This window comes from Asparagus officinalis, chromosome 8 (genome assembly GCF_001876935.1).
Source record: "Asparagus officinalis chromosome 8, Aspof.V1, whole genome shotgun sequence".
NCBI classification, from domain to species: domain Eukaryota; kingdom Viridiplantae; phylum Streptophyta; class Magnoliopsida; order Asparagales; family Asparagaceae; genus Asparagus; species Asparagus officinalis.
Genome location: NC_033801.1, coordinates 74,286,154 through 74,307,418, shown reverse-complemented (window position 1 = coordinate 74,307,418; position 21,265 = coordinate 74,286,154). Strand labels below are relative to the sequence as shown.

General features: G+C 36.6%; 1 protein-coding gene across 1 annotated transcript in view; it reads left to right on the top strand.

Moving 5' to 3' along the window:
* The window catches only part of LOC109821377 (histone acetyltransferase GCN5), a 51,987-nt gene that overhangs the window by 12,070 nt on the left and 18,652 nt on the right, over positions 1 to 21,265 (top strand). The window contains exons 5-10 of the mRNA XM_020387568.1: positions 5,512 to 5,613; positions 16,002 to 16,170; positions 17,442 to 17,485; positions 17,920 to 18,019; positions 20,608 to 20,676; positions 21,163 to 21,217. Coding sequence (XP_020243157.1) covers positions 5,512 to 5,613; positions 16,002 to 16,170; positions 17,442 to 17,485; positions 17,920 to 18,019; positions 20,608 to 20,676; positions 21,163 to 21,217 — 539 coding nt within the window. The remainder of the gene's footprint in view (positions 1 to 5,511; positions 5,614 to 16,001; positions 16,171 to 17,441; positions 17,486 to 17,919; positions 18,020 to 20,607; positions 20,677 to 21,162; positions 21,218 to 21,265) is intronic.

Sequence of the window (21,265 nt, the reverse complement as noted above, 5' to 3'; positions counted from 1 at the left end):
GCACCAGAGGCGGGGCGCTGCAGAGCACGCGAGCGCGGCGCCTCGTGTGCGTCTGGAACGCGGCGGGTCGGGCGCACCGCTTTAAAGCGCCAGATTCATTGCCTGTATTGAGCTTTAGTTTCGGATTGAAAGCGGATTTCGGGTCTTATTATTCATAAAACCCTTATCTTTTAAGGTTCTCTCGTCAATCTCCTTCAAACTCTCACACTCATGGCTAACGGCTGCTCCTCTCCAGCTCTCTCCAGCTCTCCAGCTCGTCGACCGACAACTCCGCCGACTGCCACCGCCGAATCATTCGCCGCCGATTCCCCCGTCGCCGACCAATATTCAGGTTAGTTTTTTTTCAGTTTCTCTTTTCTTGTTTTCTTCTTTTTGAAAATAATTTGTTTTTGAGTACATATTTGTTTTATAGTGTTGTTTAATCATTATCTATTTTGAAAATGATTTGTTGTTTTTTGAGTACAATAACTGACATCTGTTTATGGTGTGGATAATTGTTTTTTGAGAACTTTTTTATGCAAAATTGTCACTTAGTTGTTAATCACTAACTGTTAATTACATAATTGTTTTTTGAGAATTTGATTGATCCTTCATCCTTGCTTTTTGCTACTTAACTCTCAAGTATAATCTGTAAAAAAGAAAAACAAAGTCAGTGAGCAACAACTTAGTAATTAGTATAATTAGAAAAAAGAGCTTAAAATAGTAATTAGCATGCTAACTAATAAATTATGAACATATAAATATTTAATTGTAAATCACTTAATTATTACTTAAAAAAACATATTTCATGTTTTAAATGAAAATACATATTTCTTGTATCTTATTTGTTACTTTAAAAATTCAGTTAGCATAATTTGATGATTTAAGTTGACATTCTCATAATTTTGGGTGTCGGTGACTACTAAACTTGAGTATGTCTTCATTGGCATCGGCGAGTGCGAATAGAGGTAGAAGACAAGATCCTACTTGGAAGTACAAGTCTCTAGTTGAGGAAGAGAATTCCAACAAGCACAAGTATATTTATTGTAATAAGATCACCAATGACGGCATATCAAGGCAAAAGGAGCATCTTATTAGAACGACGAGGCGACGTAAAAATGTTTCCCTTTGCGATAAAGTTCCTTTGAATGTGGTTGATGAGCTTAAGGATTATGACAAAAGACAAGAAATTGTTAGAAGACAACAAGCCGTTGAAAATTACATGTCGGATCTTGAAGATGATGCCATGCTTGAAATAGATAAAGTTGACGAGGTTGAAATTGAACAAGCACAAGCAACTAGGAACAGGGGAAAGGGTGTATTGACTTCAACTTCTAGATCATCTTCCTTATCTACAAGAGAAAGGGGAAGTGTGAGGTCTTCAACAAAGAGTAAGAGGCCTATTGATTCATTTCTCTCATTTGACCCGACACTAGAAGTAGCCAAAGATGATAGAAGGCGAAAATTGAGGCAAACAAGCATTGAAGAAGGTCACAACAAAGATACAGTTGCTAAAGTGCATCAAGATATTGCCCGTTGGTACCAAGCAAGAATTCCTTTTAATACCGCACGACTTAGGTCCTTTAGAATTATGTTGAAGTCAGTGGGGGCTTTTGGGCCTAACTTGCCACCTCCAACATTTCACCAATTACGAGAGCTATTTCTTAAGAAGGAGAAGAAGTACACTGAAGATCTCATGCAACCTTATAAGGAGCTTTGGGCCAAAAAAGGATGCTCTTTTATGTCGGATGGTTGGACTGATCGGAAGGAAAGGACTTTGATAAATTTTTTGTGAACTCTCCTCACGGAACGATATTTCTTTCCTCTATTGATGCTTCCGATGAGATCAAGACTGGTGCGAGGATGTTTGAGATCTTAAATGAGGAGATTAAGAAGATAGGGCTGGAGAATGTCGTGCAAATTGTAACGGACAATCATGCTAGTCTCAAATTAGCCGGTAAGAAATTTTTTATTTGATTTCATTTGTTTGATATTGATTGATGTGCTTTCTAGTTTCTTTAAAATTGAATGATTGAATCCTAATGAGATGTTTGTTTGTTGGTTCTAGGTAAATACTTGATGATGAATATCCGCATATGTATTGGACACCGTGTGCTGCTCATTGTCTCAATCTCATACTTGAGGATATCATAAAACTACCATTCGTGAAGATAACCTTGAGTCGTGCTATGGAGTTGACGAGTTTTATTTATTCATATGGTTAGGTTTTGAGGTTGATGAGAGATTAAATCAACGCTCGAGAGCTTCTTAGACCAGTAGCGACGCGGTTTGCCACTTCATTTTTGACTTTATCAAGCATCCATAGCCAGAAAAATAATCTAAGAAAGATGTTTTTGCTTCGAAAAGTGGGTGGAAAACAAGTGGGCAAGAGATCCAAAGGGCAAAGCGGCGGAGAGGACAATTAAGACGACTAACTTTTGGAATAAACAAGTGGGCAAGAGATCCAAAGGGCAAAGCGGCGGAGAGGACAATTAAGACGACTAACTTTTGGAATAATGTTGTTCGTGTTCTCAAGCTCACGGAAAGCGGCGGAGAGGACAATTAAGACGACTAACTTTTGGAATAATGTTGTTCGTGTTCTCAAGCTCACGGGTCCTTTTGTTCGTGTTCTGAAGCTTGTTGATAACGAGAAGAAGCCGGCATGGAGTTTATTTATGAGGCTATGGATAGAGCCAAAGAGGCTATTGCAAAAGCCTTTGGTGATGATGCAAGTAAATATTTAGAGGTATTTGAGATGATTGATAAGAGATGGAATGTTCAGTTACATCATCCTTTGCATGCTGCAAGGTTTTACTTTAATCCAATCTTTTTCTATGCTCACCCCAACATTCAAGCTGATAAAGAGATCATGAAAGACCTCTGGGAGGTCATTCATAAGCTTGTACCCAGTGTTGTAAATAGCGGCCAATAGCGGGCTATAGCGGCGCGAATAGCGGTCGCGATCCTTCAGCGCTACGCGTAGGGGTTTCGCGGCTGGCTTAAGCGGGAAAATCCGCTATTCATTCGAATAGCGCGTAAAAACGGATTTTAGCGGGTTAAAAGAGGGTTTTCGCGGTTAAAAACGGATTTTTACGGTTAAAAGCGGATTTTCGTTGTTAAAAGCGGCTAAATCCGCTATCACACATATTATGATGCTATATTTCTTGAATTTTTTCATAGTTTCATTCATACAACAAGCTTATTAATTGTTATTTATTGATAATGTAAGAAATTTACAACTAATTGAATTTTTAGATTTTTTTATGAATTTTCTTATTATTTAGGATATTTAAATATATTTAAATTTGACCGCTATTTGATTGTGCTCTATTTGCCACGATTTCGCCGCAATAGCTCGATATAGCCTTAGCGGTACCTCGTCGCGACGCACCGCGATCCGCTATCTGCAACCTTGCTTGTACCCTAACATGATCAAGATAAAATTTCTCAAGAGTTGACTTTATACAAAGAAGCACAAGATTTATTTGGCATGCCTATAGCTATTAGAAACCGAGAAAAGAAATCTCCATGTAAAATATATCAATTAGTTCTGTACACATATTTTTTAGTTAAATAAATTAATAAATTATCATATACTCGTATTGATTACTTTGTGTATCTTGACAGCTGATTGGTAGGATTCTTACGGTGCAGCAACTCCGATTCTGCAGAAACTTGCTATAAGGATCCTTAGTCTCACTTGTAGCTCCTCTGGGTGTGAAAGAAACTGGAGAACTTTTGAACAAGTATGCTTAATTTCATTTAATTGAATAAACATATGCTTAAAGAATTAAGGATTTCGAGTACTAATTTGATTATTTGACTTTATGAGTTGCAGATACACACTAAGAAGAGGAATAGGTTGGATCACAATAGGTTGCAGGATCTAGTATATTACAAATATAATCAAGGTTTGAAGGAAAGATTTGACAGCAGAGATATTGTTGATCCAATCAAGTTGATTGACATAGATGAAAGCAACGAGTGGTTGTTAGGTCAATTTGGAGAGGGCGACAATGCGAAGAATGACTTGGTGGATGAGGAGGATAACCTTAGATGGGGTGTTGTAGGTGAAGCAACGAGAGTTGAAGAAAAATTTGGACCAACTTTAAAGTCTACTGCTAGGGTTCGAGGATCTTCAAATGATATTGCTTCATCATCTAGGAGGAGCGAGCCGGACTCGGAGGATGAATAAGATTTTAATGAAGAAGAGGAGGAAACTGGGATGAGGAAATTCCACTTCAGTTGGATGACGATGATGATGAGGATGACTAGACACTGTTATTTTACTACTGGCTTATTTTCTTTCGTAGACTTTTGCTCATGTTGGATATTATCTTGCATTGTGATTTGTGAAAACTTATGAACTTCTCTATGTTATGCATGCTAATTAAGACTCTTTCGTGATTTAGTAGGTGAAATTATATTTCTTAGTCTTTTCATAAGATAATATATAAACATGTTGCTTATATGCTTCTTTGTCTTATGTTAGAAAATATTAGTTTGAGTTATGCGCCTCAATTTAGTGAGGCGCGCGCCTCGTTGTGGCTTTGCGCATGGTGTGCGTAAGGGACCTTTGCGCCCCGCATTACGCCTTGTGTCTCGATAACACTGATGTGCACTACCTTGTAATATTTTACCAATTATACCCTACTGTAAATTTAATATTCAAAGTAATTTGAATACTTTAGTAGCATTCTTCTATTTTTTGATCTAAGAAAAGGATAGAGTTTACTTCATCTATTCCTCCAACTAAATTTATTTACATAAATGTTCTGTTCTTCAATTATCTTGTTTATCATCGTCATCACTGTCATTAAGGCTTTTGCCTAGAAATTTTATTAGCAATATAGGATGACTGTAATTTGAGAAGTTACTTAAAATAATCAATTGAGCTATGAGATTTTTGCACAAGTTCTCGTTGGTTGCGTTATCCTTCACTATGGAATGGAATTAATGATGTAGGTTTTCATACCCATAAATCAGTCCTTTGGGTACTACAGGAAGATTCTCCTGCACCAGGTTAAGGTTCGATGTTCATTGATTAGTGGCCACCAAATGTGTTAGATTGCCCTCTTGATATGGATTTGTGCCCATATCTGACCCCCCTTTTACCAAACAGGAACAAAAGAAATAGTTGTGGTAGTGATTATGATGAAGAAGAAGGTGATGATTCCCTTATTTCACCGTATATTTCAGGAAATGGTTGATTGTCCAACATCCATCTCCTTTCGACTATGATCACTATAGTTTATTTTCTTCTTTCTATTTTCCCCTTCTTTCTGGTTCCTTTTCTAATTCTGCAATCCCCACAAATTTCTCATTTCCATGGGGATAAAGTATCATTTTGCAGCCAATTAAGTTATTTCATTCTTTATCTTGATGTGCTCAACTTGTTCTCACACTTTATACCAATCTAGTTGATTAATAGTCCTCTTGAGCATAAAACTGTTTATGTGAAACCAACCAAACCCATTTATGTGAGCTTATTATCTCCTTTTTTACATTGTTTTTATGTTTCATTTGTTGCAGAAGCCACAAATCCATGATGGTCATTAGGGATAATGTGGTGATTGGTGGCATTGTTAGGCGTAATGTGGTGATCGGTGGTATCACATATCGCCCTTATATCAGGTGAAGTAGTTGCAGGTTGCTTATTATTTTAGTCTAACATTTTCTCTTCAATTGAATATCATGTTTTACAAGTATTTTTTTTATTTGATTCTACAGCTTCCTCATATTTTTGAGAAAAGTAACTAAATATGATTATGTATAATTAAGTATTTAGATGATTGCTATTTAATCATTTTTCTTATGTTAACATATCATTGTTAGAATGTTAGGTTCTTTCTTTGGTTCTGTACATTATTTACAGTATAAATTCAGGTTTTAGTTCATGTGCTCACAAACTATTACTATTAAAAGCATATCTTTGATGATGAATTCTAGGGTCATGGGTGTTCTGTTTCTTCGTCAATTAATCAAGAACAGCACTTAATGAATAACTTTGAAACAATTACAATTTCTTGATCAAATTGTTCCTCAATTCTATGATATGCAATAAATATTCATGCAGTCCATTTTCTTGTGAAAAAGTTTTGCGATAACACTGACCTTCAATTCTATAAATTCTGCTATTGTTTAAATTAGGGCATTAAATATGTTTGCAAAACTGTGGTCCCATATCTTTTGTCAGATGGGTGTATTGAAGCAATGTGAGACCTAGGTTTCTGTCTGGGGACTTATAACCCCTCAAGGTGGTCAGCTTACAAAATCCTAAAAGGTTGGTTCTTAGCACTTTAGGTATGTGAGGGTATAAATTATAAACCTCAACCCTCACCATAACTTTGAAATTTTGGTGTAGTGGATGGGTCCTTTGACATGTTATCAGAGCGACCCAGGACAGATCATACTAGCGACAATTTTGTATGGCCAATCATTTTGGGTATAATGGTAGATGCCCTAGACCAAGTTACTATTATTTCTTTCTCCTCCCTCATGTTGAGTTTTTCAACTTTTCTCGATAAATGATTAGCTACAAAAGGATTTTTTTAGTGAACTAGAGTGGTTTACATAAAAAAAAGAGGTACCACTCTGTGTGTCTAATCTTTGGCCGGTAAAAAAGCCTGGACAACCTGTGGGAGCATGTTCGAATATAAAATTATAACCCTTAACTCTCATCACAATTTTGTAGATTTGGTATATTGGAAGGGCCCTTGTCAAAGGTACTTCTGTGGTTAATAAATACATCCTCATTGAAGCTGTGCTAACAACCCACTTGAAGGCTTATCAGTGCTGGAGTGTTGATGAGGGGTGTCCTGCAATTACCCCCTATTTCTAATGAACACAATAAATTTCGATTGTAATATCATAGTTTTGATCCATTTCTTTTTTCACCTACTAACCAATTAACAGTGTTGATGAGGGGTGTCCTACAATTACCCCCTATTTCTGATGGACATGATAAATTTCGATTGTAATATCATAGTTTTGATCCATTTCTTTTTTCACCTACTAACCAATTAACAGGCATTCTGTTTTTTGCTTATAGTGTATGACCAATAGGGGTGGATTTCTGCTCCTCTAGTTATTGTCGAGGTTCTAGCACATCTTGCCTGGAATTTGTTACCAATCTGTAAAAGCTTTACTGCTGGTCTTAAAAGCTTTGTTTATAGTTTTCTGTTTCCGGAGCACGCTCAATCTCTAGTTGTGTTCCATGTGCTGCCAAATTTTGTGAAGTGAAAGAAATAAGCTATCTCAACCATTCTACTTTGTCAGCTTCTGCATGTATCAAGAATTTCCTAGATACTTGTGCCCAACGTTGTGGAAGAGAAAGAGGGAAGACATAGGGCTCCTTTAGCAAGCTTCAGCAGCAAAGCACCAAGCTTTAAAAAAAAGGATGTAACATCATTTGTGGGAGGCTAGAGGCTGCTCTTATTGAGGATAAATGATATTGTGTGATATTGTGAGAGTGTTTCTTTTTGTGTAGAGTTTAAAACATAGTATCTATTATTTCAGGCAGAATGTGTAGGGTTTATAACGTAGCATCTATTGTTTTAGGCAAAATGCTAAACTTTTACTTCGACCGTTTTTCCTTATACATTCTAAATCATTTTTGTTATACCATGTCATAGGGAATATTATTGTATATCTATTTCATATCATAGGTGTCAATTAAGATATCATATCAGATTGAATCTAATATGTGAAGTAGTACATAACATATACACTCCCTAATACGGATTGAATACTCAATGTGGGTCTAACTCAAATATAATAATTTATTCTAACACTCCCTCTTAAGCTGGAGCATGATATCTATCAGATCCAGCTTGTTACACAACAGAAGATCCTGGAGGACATCACTTTAGTAAAAATATCTGTCAATTGTTCTGAAGACGACGTGAAAGAGGTCCATATCAATCCTTTCATTACCACATCTTGCACAAGATGACAATCCACCTCTACATGTTTAGTTCTCACATGGAAAACTAGATTGTTTTTCCAATGCAGAAAGCAAACTGATTATCATAATGCATATGCATAGGATCTGGTTGCAAAAACCAAGTTCCTTCATCAAATGCTTCAACGAAATCATCTCACAGGTAGTATGCGCTATTGCCCGATACTTAGCTCCTGCACTAGACTGAGATACCACATCTTGCTTTTTTACTCCTCTAGGTCACAAGATTCCTCCTACGAAGGTACAATATCGAGTCGTAGATTTTGTCTCTTTTCTCCTGCATAACCTGAATGAGTAAGCAGAAATGTGCAAATTACCATGCTTGTATACTAAACCTTTGCCAGGAGAGCTTTTGATATAGTCTAGAATTCTTAGTGCGACGCTTCAATAAACCTCTATAGGCTTGTGCATGAACTGACTCACAAAACCTACTGCAAAGGATATATTTAGTCTAGTGACAGTAAAATAGATCAGCTTGCCGACCAACTTTCTATACTGTCTTGTATCCTCAAATAGTTCACTATCCTCTTCCCAAAGATGTACATCTGCATCCATCGGAGTACTCAGAGCCTTGCAACCCAAAAGACTGGTCTCCTCTAATAGATCAAAAGCATACTTTTGGAAAGAAATAACTGATATTTCTAATAAGCAACTTCAATCCTAAAAAAGAACCTAGGGCGCCTTATGTCTTTGGCTTTGAGCTGTTGCTTGAAATACTTCTTGGTTTCTTCTATTCTAGCTATATTGCTTTCGGTCAACATGATATCATCAACATACATAGCTAAAACAACCATACCTAAAGCAGTGCAATGAATAAATACCGAGTGGTCTGACTGACATCTATGAAATCCAATATCACATCATGCTCACAGACTCTGATTAGATCCATAGATCACCTTCTTAAGCTAGCAGACAGTACTCTCCCCCTGAGCAACAGATCCTTGAGGTTGCTCTATATAAACCTTCTCCTAAAAATCTCCAGATAAGAAGGTGTTCTTTAGATCCAACTGAAATATCGACCAATCCAAATTAATGACAATAGAGAAGAGAATACGTATAGAATTGAGACTAGCAACCAGAGAGAATTGAAGAAAAATTAAGTATTTTTTCTTACTTTTAATGAAATATTTACAGCCTAATATATAGAAGATGTGGTCGGTATTCCAGTCCACCAAATAAGGAAATATAATTCCTTCAAATAAGGAATCCTAACCAAAATAGAAAATAGAAACTAAATCTAATCTTTTCTAAAACAGAATCTAAATATAATCTTTTCTAAAACAGGAACTAAATCTAATCCTTTCTACACTTCCCCTCAATCTAGGTTGTATATGTTATACAAACTAAGCTTGGAGTTCAATTCATCAAAAACAGCTCTTGGAAGTGCTTTGGTGAGAACATCAGCAATCTGCTGTCTTGTTGGAACAAACTGAGTTGAACAATTCCGTTATTGACATTCTCAGAGATGAAAAGTGTGTCGATCTCAATATGTTTTATCATGTTATGATGAACAGGATTTTTAGCTATGCTAATAGCAGCTTGGCTGTTACCAAACATCTTCACTGTATCCTGTGTTTGAACCTTGAGTTCTCTTAAAAGCCTTTGAAGCCACATTCCTTCACATATTCCCAACGCCAAAGCATGATACTCTTGATTCTGCACTGCTACGAGAGACAACAGCTTGCTTTTTGCTTCTCCATGTGACAAGATTACCCCAAACATATGAGCAATAACTAGTAGTTGATCTTCTGTCTGTTAATTCTCCTGCCCAGCTTGCATCAGTGTATATTTCTACTTCTTGTTTTTCAGACTTTCTGAATAGTAGACCATTCCCTAGATTCATCTTCAGGTACCTTAAGATTCGATTTACCGCTTCCATATGATTCTCATTTGGATCATTCATGTGTTGGCTTAATACACTGATTGAGTATGCAATGTCAGGTCTAGTATGAGACAAATAGGTAAGCTTACCAACAAGTCTTTGGTATCTTCCTTTATCCATGGGACTGCTGTCTCCACTCCTATTCAGCTTCTTATTATGGTCCATAGGCATGTCTGCATGTTTACATCCCAGTAGACTTGTTTCACTTAGTAAATCTAAGATGTATTTTCTTTGGGATATGACAATTCCTTCTTGAGACCGAGCCACTTCCATGCCTAGAAAATACCTTAAGGTCCCAAGGTCCTTGATTTCAAACTCTGTAGCTAGACCGAGCCACTTCCATGCCTAGAAAATACCTTAAGGTCCCAAGGTCCTTGATTTCAAACTCTGTAGCCAACATATTTTTGAGACTGATACCTTAAGGTCCCAAGGTCCTTGATTTCAAACTCTGTAGCCAACATATTTTTGAGACTGATAATTTCCTCTGAATCATCTCTTGTCAGAATGATATCAACAACATATACTATGAGAATAGCAATCTTTCCTCCTGGTTTGCTTTTGACGAACAAAGTGTGATCAGCCTGACACTAGTGATACCCATTAGCAGTCATTGTCTTAGCAAACCTATCAAACCAAGCTCGTGGAGACTGTTTCAAACCATACAAGGACTTCTTCAGCTTGCACACTAACCTGCTGTTTGAACTGGTTTCCATTCCTGATGGAATAGTTATATAGCCTTCTTCTTTTAGATCTCCATTAAGAAAGATATTCTTTACATCAAGTTGGTAAAAAGGCCAATCTTGATTCATTGCAAGAGAGTAAAACTCGAACTGTGTTGAGTTTTGCAACTGGAGCAAATGTCTCCTGGTAGCCAATCCCATATGATTGTGTGAAGCCCTTGGCTACAAGTCTAGCTTTGAATCTTTCAACACTGCCATTTGCCTTGTATTTCACTGTGAATACCCACTTACAGCTAACTGGATTCTTGCCCTATGGTAGTTTAACTAGAGTCCATGTATTGTTCCTTTCTAGAGCCTGAATCTCCTCTTCCATTGCCTTCTTCCATGTTGGAATTCTTAGTGCTTCTTGTATTGAATTAGGCATCTGCACGTTGTCAAGAGTTGAAACAAAAACCCTGTATGGAGGAAGCAAATTTCCATAGGCTACATACTTCTCAATGGGATGACCAGTGCACCCCCTAACACCTTTCCTGTGAGCAATGGGCTGATTCAAATCATCAATCATAGGAGCAAGAGCATCATATGATAAGGATTCCATACTATCATGATTGTCAGGTGCAGGAGGACCCGGTTCCAATGATTGAGAATCCTGAGTTCTAATGGTGTCATGTATATGCTCAGTAGGTCTTCTCCTTCTATAGACACGTAGTTCAGGATTATGAGTATCAAGTTGTGGCTGATTTGAGTCAAGTGGGGTTGTTTCAGGCACAGGAATAGGCACGAGTGGAACTGTTTCAGGATTGTGAGTGTCAAGTTGTGGCTGATTTGACTATTTGAGTTAAGTGGGGCTGTTTTAGGCACAGAAATAGGGACTTGTGTTTCTGGGACAGTTTCAATGATAGGGACAGATTTTGGTTGAGTAGACATATCATTGGTGTCTGGAAGAAGATCCCAAATCTGATATTCTCTTGAGTTCTCCCCCTGAATGTCAGATTTGGGAAAATAGGACTGATTTTCAAAGAATGTTACATCCATGGTGTTGTATACTTTTTGAGTGATTAGAGAGTAACACTTGTATCCTTTTTGGTTGGGGGAGTAACCAATAATGATACACTTCAGGGATCATGGATCAAGTTTGGTGCGTTGATGTTGGTGAATGTGAACAAAGGAGGAACAACCAAAGATTTTGAGTGGTAGGTCAGAAGAAAAAGAGCGGATATGGGGATAGGCATTAAGGAGTATCTGACGAGGGGTTTGGAATTTTAGGACTCGACTAGGCATCCTATTGATGAGGTAGGTAGCAATAAGGATGACTTCCCCCCAGAAATATTTAGGAACATTGTTGGTGAACATGGTGGCACGGACAACTTCTAGTAAGTGTCTAATTTTCCTTTCTGCAACCCCATTTTGTTGTGGGGTGTCAACACAAGAACTGATGTGAATGATACCATGTTTGGAGAGATAAGAACCAAGAATAGAATTAAAATAATCCCTGGCATTATCAGTCTTAAGAATTTGGATCTTGTTTTGAAATTAGGTAGAAATCATGGAGTGAAAGGATTGAAATATTGTGGATGTTTCTGATTTTTCTTTCATGAGAAAGGTCCAAGTAGTTCTTGTGTGGTCATCTATGAATGTAACAAACCACCTAGCCCCATTAATATTTTAGATACGCGAGAGCCCCCAAATATCACTATGAATGACAGAATGGATGTGAAGGTTTGTATTGTAAACTGGAATATATATTTCTAGTATGCTTTGCAAGTTGACAAATTTCACATTGATAAACATTCGAACTTTTATTGATGAATAAATTTTCTAGTATGCTTTGCAAGTTGACAAATTTCACATTGATAAACATTCGAACTTTTATTGATGAATAAATAGGGAAACAACTTCTCTACATAACCAAAGTTTGGATGACCAAGGCGAAAATGCCACAACATAACTTGACTTCCAATTGAAACTGAATTGGAAACAGACACAGAACTTAAAACACACTTGACTGAATTTGCTGTAGGACCAAAACCTGACAATTGAACTTGTCTACCGAGGAGATTTTTTTTAAGCAAATACATACCATTATGCATCTCAGCACTGCCAATCACCTTCCCCGAATCCACTGCCTGAAAATCACAAAGATTGGAATAAAACTTAGTCACACAATTGAGGTCAAGAGTAAGTTGACTGATGGAAATTAAACTACAGTTCAATTTGGCAACATAAAGGACAGAAGAAAGTAGAAGGTCCTCGGTCAATTGAACTGATCCGATTCCTGCCACAGGTGATAAAGAGCCATCAACTATTCGGACTCCAGAACTACTAGTGCACGGTTGATAATTTTTGGGTAGGCTGATGTCTCTAGTCATGTGATCTGAGGCTCCTGAGTCGATTATCCATGGCTTCGAGGATTTATTTTGGACAATATGGGCATAGGATAAGATACCTTTGTGTGCAAGGAGACTAGTGTGTGGTTCGACAGGTGCTTGAGATGGTTGTCCGGAACTCGATACTTGACCCAGCATTTTCTACAGTGCTTCAATCTGCTCTCTGGTGAAAGGACTATTCTCTGTGGGGACTTTAACATTTGCACGGTTTTCTCTTTCCAACCGAGTATGGGATGGCTTCCAATCTATTGGTTTGCCATGTAATTTCCAACAAGTAGCCTTGACATGACCAAATTTCTTGCAATGGTCACACTAAGGCCACCCTTTTTCAGACCTATTAGGTTGAGAGGAATTGTGGGTGAACAAAGCCGAGCCTTCCACTGCATGTTTAATTTCTGTCAGCATTAATTTCTTTCTACTTTCCTCTCTTCTAACTTCTGCAAAGGCCTCTCTAAGGTTAGGAAAGAGCTTGATTCCTATGACTCTCCCCTTGACTTCATCTAGATCCTTATTTAGACCAAGAAGAAATCGAATAGTCCTTTTCTGCTCAACAATCTGCTTATACAAAGCAGAATCATCAGCACATTTTCAGGAATAGGCCTCATACAGATCTAATTGCAGCCAACAGCGTGTGAGGGTGTTAAAATATTGAGTGACACTCATATCTCCTTGTTTGAGGTCATATAATCTTGTCTCAACCTCAAACAATTCTGAGGTATTTTCCATGCTTGAGTATGTTTCACGTGCAGCCTCCCATATGTCCTTTGCTGTCTTGTGAAGCAGAAAATTTTCTTCAACTTCAGTGGTCATGGAATTTATCAGCCAAGACATAACAAGACGATCATCAGTCTTCCAGGATCGGTGTTTGGGATCTGCAGTCTTTGGAACCATAGTTTCGCGGGTGAGATGTCCATCATTCCCTCTGCCGCAAATATACATGAATACAGATTGAGACCATTGGAGATAATTCTGGCCATGGAGTTTATGGTTTGTGACGATATTCGAGGAAAAATCAGGGACGGAAGGGACTAGGTAATTGACCTCGGGTCTGGAAGTGACCTCCGAGGAAGATGTCTGTAAAGCCATGCCGTATTTGGTCATGGGAAAGAACAAGAATGGCCAGATGAAAGAGGCAGCCAGATAATGATGAATGAAGAAGAATGACTAGCGCATAGATATTTGCTCTGATACCATGAAGAAAATCTGAGTATTTTTCTTACTTTTAATGAAATATTTATAGCCTAATATATAGAAGATGTGGCTGGCATTCCAGTCCACCAAATAAGGAAACATAATTCCTTCAAATAAGGAATCCTAACTAAAACTGGAAAACAGAAACTAAATCTAATCTTTTCTAAAACAGAATTTAAATCTAATCTTTTCTAAAACAGAAACTAAATCTAATCCTTTCTACAAGAATGTCTCAAGATAGTCAACATCATGCATCTGAGTAAAGCCTTTAGCGACAAGTCAGGCTTTATATCTGCCTACTGCACCATCTTGTTAATATTTGACTGTGAAGACCCAACGACAACCAATAACATCAGATCTAAGGGGAGCAGGAATCTAGTCCTAAGTCCCTCAAGAAACAAGAGCATCTATCTCATCTATAGTGTTTTTCCAGGGTGGAACAATTATTGCTTCCTGATATGTTTCAGGTATAGGCACAGAGGACAAAGACAAGGCCAATAAGTGAAAAGATGGGGTAAGACGATTATACGAAACAAAATGAGTAACCGGATGTGCAGTTGTCAAGGTTTTAAATATCGGATGTCGGGTTCATGTCGGACGGCTGAAATCCATGTCGGATAGCGGAAATCGGGGATATATCGGGGGACATGGACTAAATATCGGATTGTCATATCGGGTGATCCACATATGTATAATATCATGCCCTAAATGTAATCTAACTATCTAAGCATTCATAACTTCATGACTCTGCACATTTCAACATTCATATGCACATTTAAAATAAAATAAATCTCTCCTTATTAATCAATAATCATTAGCCTATTATTAATCAATTAGCCTATTATTAATCAAGTGATCAAACATCAAGTAATCATTAGCCTATTATTAATCAAAATAGTCCACAAACCAAACATTCACGTGTGAAGAAGAAAAAAAGAAAAAACAGGAAAATCGGCCGATATGGCCGATTTTCCAAACAGGAAAATCGGCCGATATGGCCGATTTTTCGCCGATATGGCCGATATGTCGGTAAAAAACGATATGCGACTTGTTTTTCCCCGATTTGTGTCGTTGGACCCCTCAATCCGCTATATCGGCCGACATGTCCGACATGTCGGCCGATATTTAAAACACTGGCAGTTGTGGATCGTTTATCTTTCTGAAGAGCAATAGGAACATCTAGGTCAGATGAAATAGGGAGTTTTTGATGAGTAGGACCTTCAGCTGTAGACAGAAGATCAGTTGGAGGTGAGATAGGTGCCGATACCTTTGACCTTCTAGAATAAACCAACACTGGTTTTGACAATGCATATTTTCCTCAACTTTAGAACTAAGCATAGGCTGAGGAAGAGGAATAGATGTTGCCAGGGCCCCCTTACTTAGTGGAGAAGAATATGGAGTCGATTCAAAGAAAGAAACATTGGCTTGGATACCCAATGTGAATTAACATATCGTATTAGATTGAATCTAATATGTGAAGCAATACATAAGTTACACTCTCCATGTTGGATGCGGTTTAAATACCCAATGTAGGTCTAACCCAAATATAAATAACTTATTCTAACAATAGGGAACTTCCTGCATCGTTTGTATTTCTGTACATGCTCTCTTATTATTTCTATTCTGTCTTGAAACTTTCTTTCATTAGTTGCTAGAGTGGATTCTAAAAGCTTGTGGAATATTCTCAATGATGTGAGATCAATTACAAATTTTTTGGAGAAGATAGTTTTCCCACTGTCCACTGTATTGAGAATGTAAGAAGTTATTTGCTAAAATCCTTGTGTTTGATTTCATACTTTATACTGATGGCGTTTGATAAATTTTCTTTGTTTAAGACTTTTTCTTATATTAGTATAGATGAAATTAATTGCTATGAAACGATGATTTATCCCTTAACATGTTTGTTTTGATTCTTACAGTCAGAAGTTTGGTGAGATAGCTTTTTGTGCTATCACAGCAGATGAACAAGTCCGAGGCTATGGGACAAGACTAATGAATCACTTGAAACAGCATGTCCGCGATGTTGATGGCCTCACTCATTTTCTAACATATGCAGACAATAATGCAGTTGGCTATTTTACAAAACAGGTGGACTTTACACATTTTTCTTCATTTGTAGATGCATGCGTTTTTTTTCTTTTCAATTTTATGTTGTAACAAGAGCCGAACGCATTTATGAGGAATGTAATTATGCTCAAGAAGCTCTAACCAAGACTCTACATCAGCTCGATAAGAGCTCACTGAGCTTGTTTATAACATTAAGACAACACTTGAACAAAATTCTGAACTTTTTTGAATAACTGAACGATCTTGAGCTTTCTTGGGTAGTCTGGTAGATTGTCACCCATGATTGTCTTTTAGCCAACAATAGTAGCTCAATACGATGACAGACTAAACACAGGAACAATTTCCTACATCTTAACAGAAGTGGGTGACCTAATAGCTATTAAATCATTTTAGGGATGATTGTCAAAATAAGGCTTATTTTAGAGACCTACATCTGAAGTCCTAGAAGTTAGTTTTTATCTTGCGAAGCCTTCAATTGTTGTCATTGTGATAATGCTGTGTGTTTTTTGTTACCATCAGCTGTTGACATCAGTTGTGACCAACTCTCAATACATTTAGGAACCTAGTCCTTGCCTTTCTCGGAAAAAAGAAGATATTCATTTAAGAATTGGTATTTAGAGATAACTCTTTTTAGTCTTCTTAGTGTACGGACCAGTGCAGTTACCAAAAAGATTACAGACGTTTGGTTGCCTTCAAAGACTTTTATTCTCTGGATAGCAAAACATTTAAAAAATTAAGTGAGAAAGTAAGAGAGATAATTAGTCCCAGTAGTCTTGATATTGCTTTTAACTACTTTCTGACCAATAAGAGAGTAAAAGCTTTCACTGGGTATGTGAAAGAACGTATAAATGGAAAGAGGATCACCTTGTCTAGCGCATCATTGTATTTCAGCAAAAAAGAAAATATTGAGAGAGCCATTTAGAAGAGTGGAAAGTGAAGGAGTGCAAACATACTACTTTAGCTGTCTAGAGCTCCAAACAGTTTATAACATTTATTGGAAATTCATTCATTTGTTTAATATTGTTTCGCTGTCGCAATAAACGTGCAATCAATCATATCAACTTCTTGTTGTTGACATCTAATTTTCTTTAATGCAGTCAAGATTAGTTTTCTTAACATAGAATTTTAATGTTACCCATGTAGTGAAGCTGCTCTCATTTTTTCCCCCTCAAGGCTTTAAATGACTTTCTGCTTTGTAGAGTTTGGAGGTTAAGTTATGCTTTTATTTTCTCATAGTACTTTGCCTAATTTAATTTATCATGCCTAACATTTTTCTTAATGCATGCTTATAGGGCTTCACAAAAGAGATAACACTGGAGAAAGAAAGATGGCACGGGTATGTTCATTGTTTTTAATCTCTCGACTTTCCATGAGTTAGCGTAGCCAGTCGATTTTACTCTCATGCAGTACTTTTTTTCCTTGTCATTTCAAGCTTTGAAGGGGCGTGTATATGGTTTTTAAAAAGCATTGTCAAGAGTCTTATATAGTTCTCTTAATATTCCACATCAAAATTATCTTTTAATGAAAAACTCTAAAATTTTGAACCATTAGAATATCTTTAATATGTAGAATGCCTATCCTAACACGCCTCTACCCACCCCTCCCCCAACCACCAACCCTCCCCTGCCTCCTCCCCCTCCAAAAAATAAAATAAAAATAAAAATAAATCTAGAATTTGATTATTTAAGCTTTATTTTATTGTTGTAGTTGCTGTATAATCATGATATAGTTGTGCTCAGGCTTTTGGACGCTGATTTTTTTGCTAACCAGATACATCAAAGATTATGATGGAGGCATACTCATGGAATGCAAAATCGATCCAAAACTTCCATACACCGATCTTTCTACAATGATTCGACGGCAAAGGCAGGTAAATAATGAATTTGTTAGTTTAGCAATTTGTAGGTTGGACCAAATGACCTAGTTCCACTCATTTTTCTAAGTGAAAGGTTAAAGAACTAGGAATTGTTTTACATAATTTTCTGTACTTGATGGTAAGGGCTTCATATTTAAGTTATAGCTGATTCTGTTTTTGTGGTTGGATTTAAGGAGAATGCACTAACAAAAACAGACTGGCAACTTGCTTGTTAAATGTGTGTGTGCAGGTCTGGTCAGATCTATTCTCTATCTACTCTAGATGGTTTACTATGATACTTGGATACTTGAAGAAACAAGTATTTTTTATATTTCTTTTTTCCCCTAAAAAGGCCATAGCCTGGAGTTAGAACAAAGACTTCCTGTAACTTCGCCCCTTTGCCACTGAAACCTTGGTGGCAGAACTAATTTGCATTGGTAATGATTTTCAAAGACTTTGAGGAGTTTCTCCTTGTTGCGTAAGATTTAATTTCATAACTACGATGTTGGAAAAATTAGCTTTTATAAACTTGTTTTATGTCATTCATGGTTCACAATGTCCTTGCCATGAACATGCCACCAGGTTAACAAGGTTGGGATCAGGTTGTAAGCTAGGAATAAAATGACTTGTGTCTGTGTGCTTCTTCATCGAGAATTATGCTTAAAAGCTGTAACAAAAAACAAAAAAGAAAAAGAAAAAGAAAAGGACAAAAGAGCATTTTGTCAAAGAGAGGCATCAACTCCATTTTTGTGGAGATCAATGGTTTTTGCCTCCATGTGTCTGTCTTTTTATGTGTTTGTTGCTTGGATGTTGTGACAGTTTCAGATATATATCCATCATTGGATTAGGAAATTTCAAGCTTCTAGAATACATCTGCCTTTCTTCAGATGAAATCATATGGGTCTTTTTCAACTTGTCCTTGATTAAAATTAGCCCAATATTGTACATTTTGACTTTTGGTTGAAATTTGAACCATTAATCAACTTTATATGAGCAATGTTTATTAGTATAGGCTGCATTTATCAATAATTGTCCCTGAGAAGGCTTAAAATGAAGACCAATTTGCCTGCAGAAATATAACGTAGTAATCTAGAACTTTGGAAGGGACGATTGTGGTCTTACCACTACTTGGTAACGGGTAAGGGCTATGTTACTTGGGTACTTCTATTTGGAAACTGTACCTGTACCCAACACGTACCCATAACAGTATCTAAACTTCTTGGAAACTTCTTGAATATATGCATACATTTGTTCAAGCCTATACTCAATTATATGCTACATATTTTAATCTAAAACGCTCCTCATACACTTCTTGGATGTATATTCTACACTTCACATCTATTTCTATTATATTGATCCATGTAAATGAAAAAAATATTGATCTTATATAAATTATTAATTTTAATACATAAAATACATATTTCTAATATATTGATCCATGTAAATGAAAAAATATTGATCTTATATAAATTATTAATTTTAATACATCTTACCATACATAAAATATATACTTATAGCCGTGTCCTCATACCTTGCCTTTTACAAAATTTCCTTGTTTCGTACCCGTACCTGTACCCATGCAACTTAGGGGAAGAGAGATTGAAGACTTGTTAAGTTGTGGGCTTATTGGGGTAAAGACAGAAAAGCACTAGGTAAAAGATTCTTTCATGTCAGAAAGAAAAATGTACTAGAAGACTGCAGGAAAGGGTGATATCCAATGAAAGGAGAATTGGGTGGTTTTAAAAGCTTCAAACAAAGATTTTTAAAGTTATTACTAGACCTCACCTCTATGTAGATTAATGAAGAAAATAGTAGAACATCTGGTGTGCTACATGCTACTGATGTGAGGGTTAGAGCAGAAGCAACCTAGCAGAATTGTTTAAAAATTTTAAACAGAATTTTTTTTAGTTATTCCTAGACTTCAATTTTTTTAAAGATTACTAAAGAAAATACTAGAATATTTGTCCTGCTAGATGCTGCTAATGTGAGGGGTAGAGCTGAAACAACCCAGTAGGGGATGAAATGTCAAGATATTTCTAATGCCACCGCCACCACATAAGCATCCATTTATTTAGTCATTAAAATATCATGTAGGTGATTCTTTGATCTAATGAAATATCAAAAAAGCAAGCATCTAGTGGGAAATATCATGTAGGTGACTCTTCATATAGGTATTAGGTATTTTTCTCATCACAATTTCTGATGAATTAGGTGAAGCTTTTCTGAGTTAGTTGTGTATTCCTGTGCCTCCTTTTAGCAAGCTTGACATGTCTCATCTTTCACTAAGTAGAAATCCTAGTACCTGAATTAGCATGCCTCTTTTTGTGTATGAATTTCCTTTTTTATGTTTGAAGCTTGCATATCATGAGACTATTCTTGTCTGATTGTGTCTGTTTTTGTGGCATTGTTGCATCAGAATATGAGTAGTTATTTGATTCAAAAGGTGCAATATTTAACTTCCGGTTCAATGAACTTATGCACAGACAACCCTTGTCGTACCAATGGGCAGTGGCCTCTTTCCTACAGTTCAATTTTTATTTGTTATGTGGCCTCTGTGCATGAATAGCTTGTTTAAATATATTCATATTGTCTTAAAATTGCAGGCAATAGATGAAAAGATAAAAGAACTCTCCAACTGTCACATTGTCTATTCAGGAATTGATTTTCAAAAGGTTTGGCTCCAAGCTCTCTTGTCTATGTACGTATAATTTCTGATTGAGAGTTTGATGAGTCCAGTGAAACAAAAGGTCCGTTCATGCCTTATCTTCCTCCTCACCCCACTCCAGTTTGTCTCCAGAGACATCCACGAACTCTCTTTACTAAGTTCCTTGCTGCCTTGGTCCGTTCATACCTTATCTTCCATCAACTGCCTTGTTCCTTATAGTAACAAGGGTACTTTAAACCTTTTTACCTTTTACATTAACGCCTTTTATGAAAATTTCTACTAGTTCAAAGTGTTTTTTTATAAATTTAAAATTTTAGAAGGGTTTTTCTTTAATTTATAAAGTCTGGAGGGTTTTCTGCTAAACACCCTAAAGTTTAGGGGGGATTGTGTGAAATTAATCATGCATTATATATAATGAAATCCAACTTTTTTATTTGCATTAAATATTAATATTATTTAAATCAAAATAACAAATTTGTCCATTTTGTTCCAGAAGGAAGCTGGTATTCCTAAAAAGCCCATTAAAGTTGAGGATATTCCTGGTTTGAGTAAGTAAATATATTCATTTACTGTTTGCTCTCAGCTATTCAGGTTTG